At 42.4% G+C, this 13123-nt stretch overlaps 2 protein-coding genes across 2 annotated transcripts in view; one reads left to right on the forward strand and one right to left on the reverse strand.

Moving 5' to 3' along the window:
• The window catches only part of LOC310776031 (testican-2), a gene marked incomplete at both ends in the record, with an annotated part of 73574 nt that extends 67447 nt beyond the window's left edge, over nucleotides 1-6127 (forward strand). Inside the window, 3 exons of the mRNA XM_083636179.1 lie at nucleotides 2159-2221; nucleotides 3883-4020; nucleotides 5985-6127. Coding sequence (XP_083492305.1) covers nucleotides 2159-2221; nucleotides 3883-4020; nucleotides 5985-6127 — 344 coding nt within the window. The remainder of the gene's footprint in view (nucleotides 1-2158; nucleotides 2222-3882; nucleotides 4021-5984) is intronic.
• A 2687-nt stretch (nucleotides 6128-8814) lies between these two features.
• sar1aa (secretion associated, Ras related GTPase 1Aa) overlaps nucleotides 8815-13123 on the reverse strand; it is a 5506-nt gene continuing 1197 nt past the window's right edge. The window contains exons 4-6 of the mRNA XM_083635235.1: nucleotides 12095-12198; nucleotides 11823-11954; nucleotides 8815-11734 (exon numbers count right to left, since the gene is read on the reverse strand). Of these exons, the coding sequence (XP_083491361.1) occupies nucleotides 11618-11734; nucleotides 11823-11954; nucleotides 12095-12198 (353 nt within the window). The 3' untranslated portion in view covers nucleotides 8815-11617. The remainder of the gene's footprint in view (nucleotides 11735-11822; nucleotides 11955-12094; nucleotides 12199-13123) is intronic.

Here is a 13123-nt window from a genome sequence, read left to right on the forward strand (position 1 = left end):
TGCAGGGATGATGTATTTTTTTAGGCTTAAAGGCTTAAAGGCAGAAATCGCTGCCATTTTGGTTCGTCAGTGGAAAAGTCTGGGCTTTTAGAATGGGGATTTCACTTAAATGTGTCAAATAAGGTCTGTGGTTAACCAAAGTTGATGAGAACGTGCATTTGGGTTCAACAGGATAATCTTCACAAACGTTAATCACTTTTATGCCTTTAAGGTTGTTGTTTTTTACGCATTTACGTTCCAAAAGTCATAAAAGTTATTCACGTTTGTGAAGATGATCCTGTTGAACCCAAATTAGCGTTGCCATAAACGTTTGTTAACCACAGACCTTATTTTATGCATTTAAGTAGACTCAGCCCTCAGTCTTAATCCATTTCACTACTGTAAGGTGGCGCAGCTCACCAAACGTCTGGGAGCCGAGACTAGCATTTAAGTGAAATCCTCATTCTAAAAACCCCATTCACTTTTCCCCTGACCAACCCGGAAGTATACTTCCCGACTCATTCCTGCGGTTCTCTATGGCATGACTCTTTCACAGGTTTTTAATCTTTTCTTTGTACACTGGAGTTCTATGGCTGCTGGGACATAGCTTCCTTCATTGGGACAACACTTGTGGGGAAAACAAAATCATTGCTGGTTTTGTTATTTTTATATGATTTGTTGACGGTAAGCAATGTCATAGAAAACACCGGGCTTAACCTTTAAAATAAAAAGATCTAGGTGTGCCTGAGAGAAGCAGCCAGGCTTCTGTACTGTGTACTTTGTGTGATGAGATTTAAAATGAGCAGGTGTCTCTCTACCTATACTCACAAGGCTATTTCAACGATGCACAGTTAACATTGCAGCAGTGGCACCATTTGACCTTTGCTTAGCACATTGTAGATACATTTGGACCAAATCTATTCATGGGACTTAACTTATTTGCATGCTGACTCTCCCATTGATCAAGCATTTAACCCACCAAAGCCATGCCGCGCATTACATGGATCCACTCATCAATTATTCATTAGTAGCAGGTGATATTTGGAGCGTATAAATTGCATGCTTCACCCCTGGGCCTTAATGTAATAACCATATGATGATGATGAATTGGAACTTGAGGTTATATATATACTGTATATATACATTATATATATATATACTGTATATATATATATACACACACACACACACACACACACACACACACACACACACACACACATATACACACATATACATATATATACATATACATATATATGTATATATACATATATATATATATATATATATATATGTATATATATATATATATATATATGCGCTCTACAGCTGTAACCTTGCGAGGCAGCTGGATTCGTGCAAGATCACGATCACATGACAAATCCATTTTGCCGCGCTGCAATCTATTGGTTTTCATTCCAACCACCAGTGGTTCTGCACCAATCAGCGTCCAGAGGCAGCTACGGGCGTGATTTAGGTGTGGCAACAGCGAGAAGTGAGCCTGTGATAGATGTGATAGACAGATTGTTCATCCAATCACCTGCCAGGTATTTTTTGAAAGTGCCTGCCCCTTTTAAACGGTTTCCCTGATGGTTGTGAAACAAACCATCTGGCAGTGTTAGGTTACTACAGCCGAGCAGTGTGTGTGTGTGTGTGTGTGTGTGTGTGTGTGTGTGTGTGTGTGTGTGTGTGTGTGTGTGTGTGTGTGTGTGTGTGTGTGTGTGTGTGTGTGTGTGTGTGTGTGTGTGTGTGTGTGTGTGTGTGTGTGTGTGTGTGTGTGTGTGTGTGTGTGTGTGTGTGTGTGTGTGTGGGTGTGTGTGTGTGGGTGTTGCAGCCATATAGAATCTCTGAAGAAGAATTGATTGTATTTATGTAGCGCCTTTCTACATACTCAAAGCGCTTCACATAATATGAGGGGAGGGGATGGGGGGGGGCTCAACTCATCCACCACAGAAGAAGAAGACCAGGGTTTGGGTTACTGCCTGGGGGGGGCAGCATCTCGGACGACATCCATAGGTCTCGACAATCGATGGGACTCAGAGGGAATGAAATATAAGACTTAAACAAATCGATATGGGGCAAAACGTGTAATTATGAAGAGCATTGATTGAGACAAAGTTGGGCAGAGCGGCTCGAGGTTTTGCCTGTCATCACTTTTCTTCTTTTCTTCTTGCAGAGCCACCGTGCCTCGCCGAGCTGGAGAGGATCCAAGTGCAGGAGGCGGCCAAGAAGAAGCCTGGTAAATACAGCGCATCCCTCACATCCCTCACAGCCCTCACATCTCTCACAGCCCTCACAGCCCTCACATCCCTCACAGCCCTCACATCCCTCACATCCCTCACATCCCTCACATCCCTCACATCCCTCACATCCCTCACATCCCTCACATCCCTCACAGCCCTCACATCCCTCACATCCCTCACAGCCCTCACATCCCTCACATCCCTCACAGCCCTCACAGCCCAAAGTCAACTTGACTTTGGTGTCTGTCATAAGAGAAGCTGCGCTGCTGCGCCACCCAAATGTGGCTGTGCATCGGTGAGCTTGCCTCGTTCAGGCAGCCACACCTGTGGAAGAACAGTCGCAGAGTGACAGCTTGACAGGTCTATTCCATCTGCAGGCGGGGAGCCAAGGAACTCTTATTATGTTAATACAGATAGAATGCAATAAAGCTATTGGTCAAAAGGTATAAGGTTATAGAACAAGACTGAACAACCAATGATAATTATAGTTCTAGCGAGGTGAGCACCGTGTTCTAGAACAGTGATTCTCAACCCTTTTCATATCAAGGCCCCCTAATTTTAGTCCACATTAGGGCCATGGACCCCCCATTTAATGAGATTTTGTCTCTTTGACCCAAATCTGAGATCATTTTTATTGTTAGATAATGATTTTTGAATTGACTATTTTGAAAATAGTCATTTTTCTACATCCTCTAATTGTGTTCACTTCTTGTAAATGGAATAACAGTGAAGTTGAACAATTCCCGGAGCCCACGTTGAGAAAACACTGTCTCACACACGACGATGTTTTCTCTGAGATGTGTTCATGTTGCACATCCCAAGCTCACAGTTCAGCGAGAAACACACAAGGACTGACTTTGGTTTGGCCTGACTCAATCAGATTAGCTTATGCTGCTTTTTCATTTCTTCCTCAACACTCCTGACACATAAAACTGCCACAGCGCAGGAATGCCTTTGGGACCGTAAAATGAATGTGAATGTGCATCATTCTCTTCAGCATTTAGCCGTGTCCCGCGCTAGCCGTGTCCCGCGCTAACCGTGTCCCGCGTTAGCCGGCTGTCAGCAGTTAGCCGTGTCCCGCGCTAGCCGGCTGTCAGCAGTTAGCCGTGTCCCGCGCTAGCCGGCTGTCAGCAGTTAGCCGTGTCCCGTGCTAGCCGGCTGGCGCATGCAAGGTAGCAAGGTAGGTGCCTGCAGCAAACAGCAGGCGAGTGGCTGGAGGAGGCTCATTAGACAGATCACAAGCACGAATCAGACTGGGGGATTACGCCCGAATCAGCCTGGGGGATTACGCCCTAATCAGCCTGGGGGATTACGCCCTAATCAGCCTGGGGGATTCAGGGGCAGCGCTGGCTTTGGAAGAGAGCAAGGCTAAAACACCCGCTTGGCTCCCACGCTATCTAACCGGCATATGTTCTCCAATCCGTATCTCATTCCTTGTATTCTCTCTCTCCCTCTCTCTCTCCCTCTCTCTCCTTTCTGTCTGTGCTATTCTCCGCCAAAAGAGCTCCCTCTCTCTCCTCACTGATGGTCTTATCACAGGTTCACTAAGGCATTCTGGCATTCTCATTTATGCTGCACTTATCTCAAGCATCAGATCAGTGTGAGGCAGCGATGTCTGCTGAGGGTATAAATATTTAACGGGCGCGCGCCTTTGCAGGGATGTACATTCCCAGCTGCGACGAGGACGGCTACTACCGGAAGCTGCAGTGCGACCAGAGCCGGGGAGAGTGCTGGTGCGTGGACCAGCACGGCGGAGAGATGATGGGCTCCAGAATCCATGGCAACCCCGACTGTGGTAAGAGGGGAGGGGGGGGGGGGGGGGGGGGGAAGGCAGCATCCCACCCTGTTCAAAAAGCACCTTTTATTTCCCCACAAATACACGAAAGCCCATATTTTCCGCAACATGTTTCTCTCAAACCCTGGTGTCCGGTTCTGAAAAATGAAGCCAATGTGGAAGTGCCAGAAACTGCAGTTCCTCAAATGGCCACTTAAGGCTGGCTCCAAAAGAGAGTCATTCCCCATAGCTTCCCATGTTCAAATGCCCAACTTGAAAGTAGAAATAAGCATGCTTACAGCCTGGTACAAAAAAAAATGTTTTGGTCTCTACAGCTAATTTCCCCGTTTATAACAACTGTATGGGGTGAATTTGTATAGCGGGTATGCATGTGATGTCACAGAGGCAGAAGTCACTGTGGGGTGACACCCACTGAGTCACAGCAAGACTGATCTTGAATGCAGTAATCAGCCTAGATAACCGACACCTGCTGCTCAGGGAGGAACTTGACACTCATTTTGACACTCATTCCTGATTGAGGGGGCGTGTTTCAGTGGGTGTGCATACCCTCTATATATAACTCACCTGTTTCTACAGTCTATGTTTCTACAGTCTGTGTTTCTACAGTCTGTGTTTCTACAGTCTATATTTCTACAGTCTATGTTTCTACAGTCTGTGTTTCTACAGTCTATGTTTATACAGTCTATGTTTCTACAGTCTGTGTTTATACAGTCTGTGTTTATACAGTCTGTGTTTCTACAGTCTATATTTCTACAGTCTATGTTTCTACAGTCTGTGTTTCTACAGTCTATGTTTATACAGTCTATGTTTCTACAGTCTGTGTTTATACAGTCTATGTTTCTACAGTCGGTGTTTATACAGTCTGTGTTTATACAGTCTATATTTCTACAGTCTATATTTCTACAGTCTATATTTCTACAGTCTATGTTTCTACAGTCTGTGTTTCTACAGTCTATGTTTATACAGTCTATGTTTCTACAGTCTGTGTTTATACAGTCTGTGTTTCTACAGTCTATATTTCTACAGTCTATGTTTCTACAGTCTGTGTTTCTACAGTCTATGTTTCTACAGTCTATGTTTCTACAGTCTGTGTTTATACAGTCTGTGTTTCTACAGTCTGTGTTTCTACAGTCTATATTTCTACAGTCTGTATTTCTACAGTCTGTGTTTCTACAGTCTGTGTTTCTACAGTCTATATTTCTACAGTCTATATTTCTACAGTCTGTTTCTACAGTCTGTGTTTCTACAGTCTATGTTTATACAGTCTATGTTTCTACAGTCTGTGTTTATACAGTCTATGTTTCTACAGTCTGTGTTTATACAGTCTGTGTTTATACAGTCTATATTTCTACAGTCTATATTTCTACAGTCTATATTTCTACAGTCTATGTTTCTACAGTCTGTGTTTCTACAGTCTATGTTTATACAGTCTATGTTTCTACAGTCTGTGTTTCTACAGTCTGTGTTTCTACAGTCTATATTTCTACAGTCTATGTTTCTACAGTCTGTGTTTCTACAGTCTATGTTTCTACAGTCTATGGCTGCAAAAATAGGTCTGACTGTATGGAAGTCAATGAGAAAATGACCCTACTTCTCACTTGATTTCTTACCTCACTAAATACTTTCCTAATGAGTTGATGGTCTCAATCAGTAGTTTCAAGTCTTCTTCAAGAAGATGATGTTCATGATGAGTCAAATAGAAGGGAAAACACACACTATGCTTGGGGGCATGAGTGAGAGTGACAGGTCTCCCGTCCAGTGATCGCGCAGCTTGCTGATCAGAGACCAATAGCAGGCGGGGCTACATCTCTGTCTCACTGTGGCTCCAAAAGAACCAAGATGGCGACGGTCAAAATGCCAAACTTGAGGCTTCAGAACAGGAGTCCACATACTAATGGTTGATCATGACATCACAGAGACTACTCCATATTTTTTATACAATCTATGGTGTTTCTCCTTCCCAGACGACGTGGTGGGATACTCCGGAGACTTCGGGAGCGGAGTGGGATGGGAGGACGAAGAGGAGAAGGAGGCGGAGGACAACGGGGAGGAGGCGGAAGAGGAGGAGGAGGAGGGAGAGGCCGACGATGGAGGATACATCTGGTAGGACTGACCCGTGCCAACACACACATGGAGCGCTAAGACACAGCTGCTGGCCTAAACGACGCGGAATGGCTCTCTCCTCACAGCAAAGGATTCTGGGATTGGGCTGGGGAGGGGCTGGGGAGGCATGGGATCTGTGGTGCTGGGCACGTCGGCGATATGAGATGAGCAGTTTTTTTTCCGTCTTAGATACTGTATGTGTATTTGCTTCATTTCTTTCCCTGTTTTATGAGCAACAGAGCTTCATGTTTTTGCTGTCCTGGGAAAAGCAGGACCCACTGAATACTGCGCCATAGGTATAGTCCATCAGAAACCCTATCTGTCCAACCCTCATCTATGCATAATAGAGGTTAATTTCCCATTGTGAACAATTGCTTGAGTGTTAGAGCCACCGTCCCACTGGAATGACTCGAGATCTGAGTTCCCAACGGTCCAGTGCAACGTGGTTAATGTATTTCATAAGAGATTCTGTATATAAATCCTGTGTCAGCGACCTGAGAAGCAAGTCCAGATTACCAAGGTTTGACGCTACCTTTATGATAAAGGCATATATCCATGTGCACAACTCTTAGCAGTTTTTAAACCTTACATGCTTTATCAACTATGTGAATAGACATGAGACATGATACGGGACTTTGGTGTCCTGTTGGATGACTTTGATTGAAAACCTGTGTAGAATGTACGTCCTGTCCCATGAAGCACCTAGAAACCACTAGTTGCTCTCGTTAGTCTCTTCTCTCAACCGCTAACTCTGAAATCACATCAAAGAATGTGCCACAACAATGTTTTATTCCCAATATGCTACTTGAAACTGTATTTTTGTCTTTATAAAAAGTGTGTTCGTTACTTGAAGTTCTTCTGCGTGTTATACTTGAATTCCCACTGAAATGTTTTTGTTTCGTTTTGTTTTTCCTATGAGAAGATTGTTGCCATTTGTTCATCCATTGCTATTGGTAGGCCAGACATTTGGTTGTTTTTTAGTATTGCATGTTAGTAAACAAGAATGTACTTCTAGGCTGAGCACTTTACTATTAAAGGCAATGGGGCCAAGCTGTGTTGTAGTGTTATTTCACCTATCTGCTGCTACACCCACGCTACCACTTTCCTCCACACGTAGAGTATGCACATACAGTATGCAATAAGCTTGAATCTATTCCAAATAATTCGGGGGAAGAAAATTAGGATGAGTTTGTGGCTAGTATTCCGCCAAGTTGCACACTTCTTCCCGGTATATTTAATTATGTGTATTTTTGCAATCATGTGACCAGATAATGAGAAGACACGCTGCCTTCAGGGAAATAATTAAGAGTGTGAATTTGCGCGATAAAGCCAGGTTTGCTGGTGCGTTGGTTGTCCTCGATGTAGGAAGGTGGCCAGGAGAAGCCATGTATCATCTACTGCAGTGCGTTTCCCTTTTCCTCTGGGGGATCCACATTTTCAAATTTAGCTTGTGAGCCAAAAACTGATTTTGAGCGATAGAATTGACCCCGTTTTGTGTAAGGCTTCTACCTATCCGATTACAGCACTTTAATCAGCCTACCTTCGATTGCATGGATCTAAGTGCTTTTAAAGCATGAGCAGAGCCTGAATACCAATTTCTCATGAATATTTTTGGGTGACTCGTGACCTTTTAAGTCTCCCAGCCCGGTGCTGGAAACACTAATTGACTTTGCCCACTGAAGTGAGACTTATTACAGCGGCCTTCACATCAGAAACGTGCTTAACGGTTAATTCATCATATGAATCTGTAGTCATGCAATCTTATCTCAAGCCAATTACAAAAGAAAAAGAGTCCAGGTTGAATGCTGCATATTCTCGATCAGATGGGTCTTTTACTGGCAGATGATTTTTTGGTGCTCATGGCTGCCACCTCATGCTAGAAGAGCACATTACAGCAATAGACTGGCTGCCAGTGCCAAGTGCCAAAATATGATTGTAATGTTTTTTTCTGGCATACTACTCTATAACCACAACACGGTGTAAGACCACACCATTACACAGCATATGAACGAGCAAATGTGGAACTTGACTGTGGTAACTGACAGTAAGACCACACCATTACACAGCATATGAACGAGCAAATGTGAAACTTGACTGTGGTAACTGACAGTAAGACCACACCATTACACAGCATATGAACGAGCAAATGTGAAACTTGACTGTGGTAACTGACAGTAAGACCACACCATTACACAGCATATGAACGAGCAGATCTGAAACTTGACTGTGGTAACTGACAGTAAGATCACACCATTACACAGCATATGGACGAGCAGATCTGAAACTTGACTGTGGTAACTGACAGACTGTCTCACAGCCCGTCCGAGTAACGTCTAGATGCCTTCAGGAGTTCACTGTATGTCTGACAAGGACTTCTGCCCACTAGCGTTAGCTTGAGGTGTCTCTCCTGCCTGCGTCATTCACACTTGTCAGGCCTTAAGCATGCGGCAGATGCTGGGCTAATCGTGTCCTGGGACAAGTTGGATACCAGGACTTACAGTAAATAATGTACTGGCTCATAGTTCCACTTGCGATAATTTGAAAATAATGTCTGAACACGGAAAATAATCGTGTTGAGTCATTGCATGAAAAAGATTGATATTTGGGATTCAAAACAATTCAGCTGTTTTGGAATACATCGAACTTATGTTGTGATTCAAGTTAAAACCACTCACACAGAGGATTGTTGAAAATATTTATGCTTTTTACTCACATGAATACAGTCAGTTATAAACAACTCCAGTAATTTACGCTGCCAGTTCAAGGGCATGAACTGTACAAACGTTTACATCTGTATTATACACTATTTACAGCAGTTCAGAGACAATAGTGCCGAACACTGTTTGAAGGAAAAGCTGTTTTTGTTTACATGCATACAATATTCCTGCCAACAGCTAGCCTAATGTTCCCTGTTTATATAAAAATGGTTTAGACGCATTTTCATATCCTGATCATGAATATCCCTGAAAACATGGGGGGAAACAGAATATTCAAAATATGACCATGCAAACATGGGATGCAGGAAACTGTAAATATGTTAACATGCTTCCAATCTACCGTATTTTTCATAATCAGGATATGAACTTGCGCAGTTTACTGTAAATGGTATATTGCTGTTTACATGCACCAACTCAAAATGGTATAGTGGAATACAGTATCTGAAATAACACGGGGACATGAATACATGATGACGCTCACTGTTGCAACTGCACTCTCATATCTTTGCAGATAGTCAAAAAGTACACAAGTTGCAGCATCTCAAGCCTATGAGAAGTGGACACTGACAGCCTAAACACTGATTACATATTCATCGTAAATTACAGGAAGCTACAGCCACTTTATCAAACACTTAACCAAAAAGGTCAGTAGAACAAATAATATTACCTTCATTCTCATAACAAAAAGTAAACAAATAATGGCTATTCTAGATCAATCAGATCGATTTGCAGTGTCAATTTCACAAGGTTTTAAATATATATATTGCTTTCAATGCCTAGACCTTAGTTCAGGTTTAGTTCAATTTAGATAACAAGCATTAAGCCAAGATAAAAGCCACTTAATTTAATGCTTTACTCTTTAGTAATTAAGTAGGTAGTTACCAATAGGAAAAATAAATAAATACATGAGCACATTAAAATGGTTTGTGCCCTGCCACCACAGCTTTCTGAAGGATGTAACTATGATCTTGTGAGAAAGATGAAGAGATTTCAAAATAGGGTCAAAACAATTCTCTGTACTACTACCACCAAATGCAGTGGGGTAAGATCGTCTCTGCTACAATACAGATGGCCACTCCAATTTATTGCTTTGTGACATTTTAAGGGCATTGCATTATTACTACCTTCATGATATAATTAAGCTCGGGCGGCCGTTAATAGCAATATAAATCTTGTGTGAACGTTTTATCCTTGAGGTCCATTCTAAAAATTCCAAAGTCAAAGATAACCAAGAACTTTCACAATGCTTCAAATGGTTTTGGTCCATACTAGCACATTTCAACCAAATGTGTGAAATCACCTTGGGGCCAACACACATTGGAGATGATGTTCCACCTAGTGATCAGCATCGCAAAAGCCAACAAGGCAAACACGTCAAGACACTGAAAAAGGTAAGCAGCACTTTATTCACAGCACACTCCGCAGTGTGCTGTGAATAATAATAATAACAATAATAATAATAATGGACCCAATTGTCTCTTTTCAGTAAGCCAAAATAATTTTAAGTGCAACTACTCCATCATCTTTGCCTTCATTTGTGGGATGTACTATCTTTTCCTCTTACTCCAAGAGCTTACTCCAAGAGTGTTGTAGTCAAGTCACTTTATCTTGATTCCAAGTAGAGTCTCGAGTCCCCAGTGTTCACGTCCGAGTCACCAAAGATGAGTCCAAGTCAAGTCCCCATTACCTGAGTCCGAGTCCATAGTTACTCAACATGAGCGTGCCGTGCATCCATTATCCATTAAATTGAATGTCACGGTATTAATATAGCTAACAATATCTTATGCAAATTATTAGGTCCTATTACATTAAAACTAAAAAAAATCTTTGCGTATTCTTATAATTTGTGGAAATTTTTATTGTAAATGTTTGAATATTTGTACTATGGTCTTGATTGTACTGTGCCAATTGTCTTTAAATCAATAATTAGTAAAAAAAAAAAAAAAAAAAAAAAAACTTTATCAACTTTCCGAGTCCGAGTCTCCAACTTTCGAGTTTGAATGCATGAATGCTCGAGTCCAAGTCCAAGTCCCAAGTCGTGAAAATGAGTCCAGGACTCGAGTATTACAATACTGCTCCAAGGGATGTGCTCAACATTCCATGGAAGAGATATTTTGTTGTAGCAGTCGATCTTCCCACTAATTCCCAAGTCATTGGCAAAGACTGCAAACATCTTTGGCCGAGTGCTTTGAAGGCAGAGGCTGCATGTCATCGGATAAAACACCTAAAAACGAATCCTTTGTCTTAATTTATTTGTCACAAGGAGCAATTTGTCAAATTAATCTTCTTCGAATCTAAACGCAACCATCTTAATCCGATGTACAATAGCCATCCAACTACAATGCTTGGTCCATTCCGTAATAAATACACCATTCACAGAACTTCTCTACATTCTTGCATAAACATGTTCTGTCACTCACGTATTGTAATCAAGGTATGATGTAACTATAATCTATCAAATATACTATAATTAACAACATGCCGGAGAATTATAGAACTCAAGTAATTATTATCACATTAATAACATACTTAGGACAGTTCACCATGAACCATTTTTAAAAGTTTGCATAGAAACCTTTAAAACCTGATTAAGTGTTGTAAGTAATACTATGAAAAATGGATTATGCTATCTGAAGTAAATTATTTGAAATTTGGATTGATTGACTGAGGCCCTCATGGCTTTCCATGGATGATTGCAAGGAGAGAAATTCCCTGTCATCTGTGCAGAAAACTTGCCAGGAAAATGGCTTTTGGTGAGAAGGCAGTCGTCCCACATGTCAGTCGATGTATTGTGATAGCCATCTGAAGCCTTCGCCGTAGCCTTGCTTTTTCAATACGCTGCACATGAAAACCTCCAGCGGTCTGACGTTCTGCTCCTTCAGACAGACGCTGCCCTGCAGATGATACAACAAGCTCCTTGACACACACACACATAATATATTTGATTTCTGTGATTTCAGAGAGTGTCCATGACATCCCTACCTTTCCAGTGACCTGGCCATCGAGAGCAAAAGCTCCTCTCAGTCCCCCTTCGCTAATGGCCTCTGGACGGTCAATCTTATTGCCCAACACTAAGACCGGCACATTGACAATGGTCTCGTCTGACAGGAGAGCCTGGAAACAGGAAGGAGGCAAGTACAGTGAGGGAAGATGTCCTTTTGATACACGAGCAATAATAATCCAATAATCCACTGTAAGAGATGATTGTCAGCACTCTGCTGTTGAAATTGCATGTAATCGCAATGTTATCTTACATCAAGTTCAGTCTTGGATTCTGTGAGTCTTTCGTGATCTGCACAGTCTACGAGAAAGACGACTCCATTCACAGCTGGCAGATAGTTCTTCCAAACTCTTCTTGCTATCAATGGGGGAACAAAGCAGTTTGTTAGTCATTTCGAATTAACCTACTGTATGCTCTTGCAATTCAATATGCTCAGAAATTGAAGTGCGTTCCTTTCTAGCGTCGCTCACTGGCTCGCCCGCTGAACTGGCAGCACTCATTTCTACCGCGCCTAGAGGGCGCCCGCTTCACGGGCTCGCAGCCTTGCACGCTTCGCGGGCTCGCAGTCCCGCACACTCAACTGGCAGGCACTTCACTTGAGCAATTGTGCGCCACGCCGCCAGCCACCTTCTTATAATAGTAGGATACTGACTGCAGTTATAGGTTTGTCATGCAATAGGCCCCAGCCTCTGTCTTACTACACAAGTGTTTCATGGGGTGAGCTAAGGTGATTTCTCTCAAATGTTAAGATCAGTGTCAGAGAAAACATTAACTTTATGACTGTTCAATTTCAAATCTGATACTATTTTAGCACAATACTTTCCTCCTTCAGCCTTGCATAGCCTGATAACTTTATGTACAGGCATCCCCCAAAAAGGGAGGAAGTGGGCAATATCTGTCAAGTGGGCAATATCTGTTTGTTTCAATTTTTGTCCCAATGATACTGATGATGTCACAATGTCTATTACATCATCAGTGATGTCATCAGTGACAAAATTATTGACCAAAATCATCTTATGACATCATTGATTATGTCATAGGCACTGATGATGTCATGGCATTGTGACATCATCAGTGACAGTGATGTCATCAGTGATGCAAAGTCGAGCAATTGTGCGCTGCGCATGCCAATAGGGCAGGCGAGCTGCAGGCGAGGCTACGCAGCGGCAAGCCCGCGTATCTGCTGAGCTTAGGGTTTCGGTCCCAAAGGGGCCGATACCCTAGTTAATGTACAATCACACTCTGAATTGACATGCACACATAACCAATATGTTGGTGTGCA

Source organism: Poromitra crassiceps (assembly GCF_964638095.1).
Source record: "Poromitra crassiceps genome assembly, chromosome: 4".
Lineage (NCBI taxonomy): Eukaryota > Metazoa > Chordata > Actinopteri > Beryciformes > Melamphaidae > Poromitra > Poromitra crassiceps.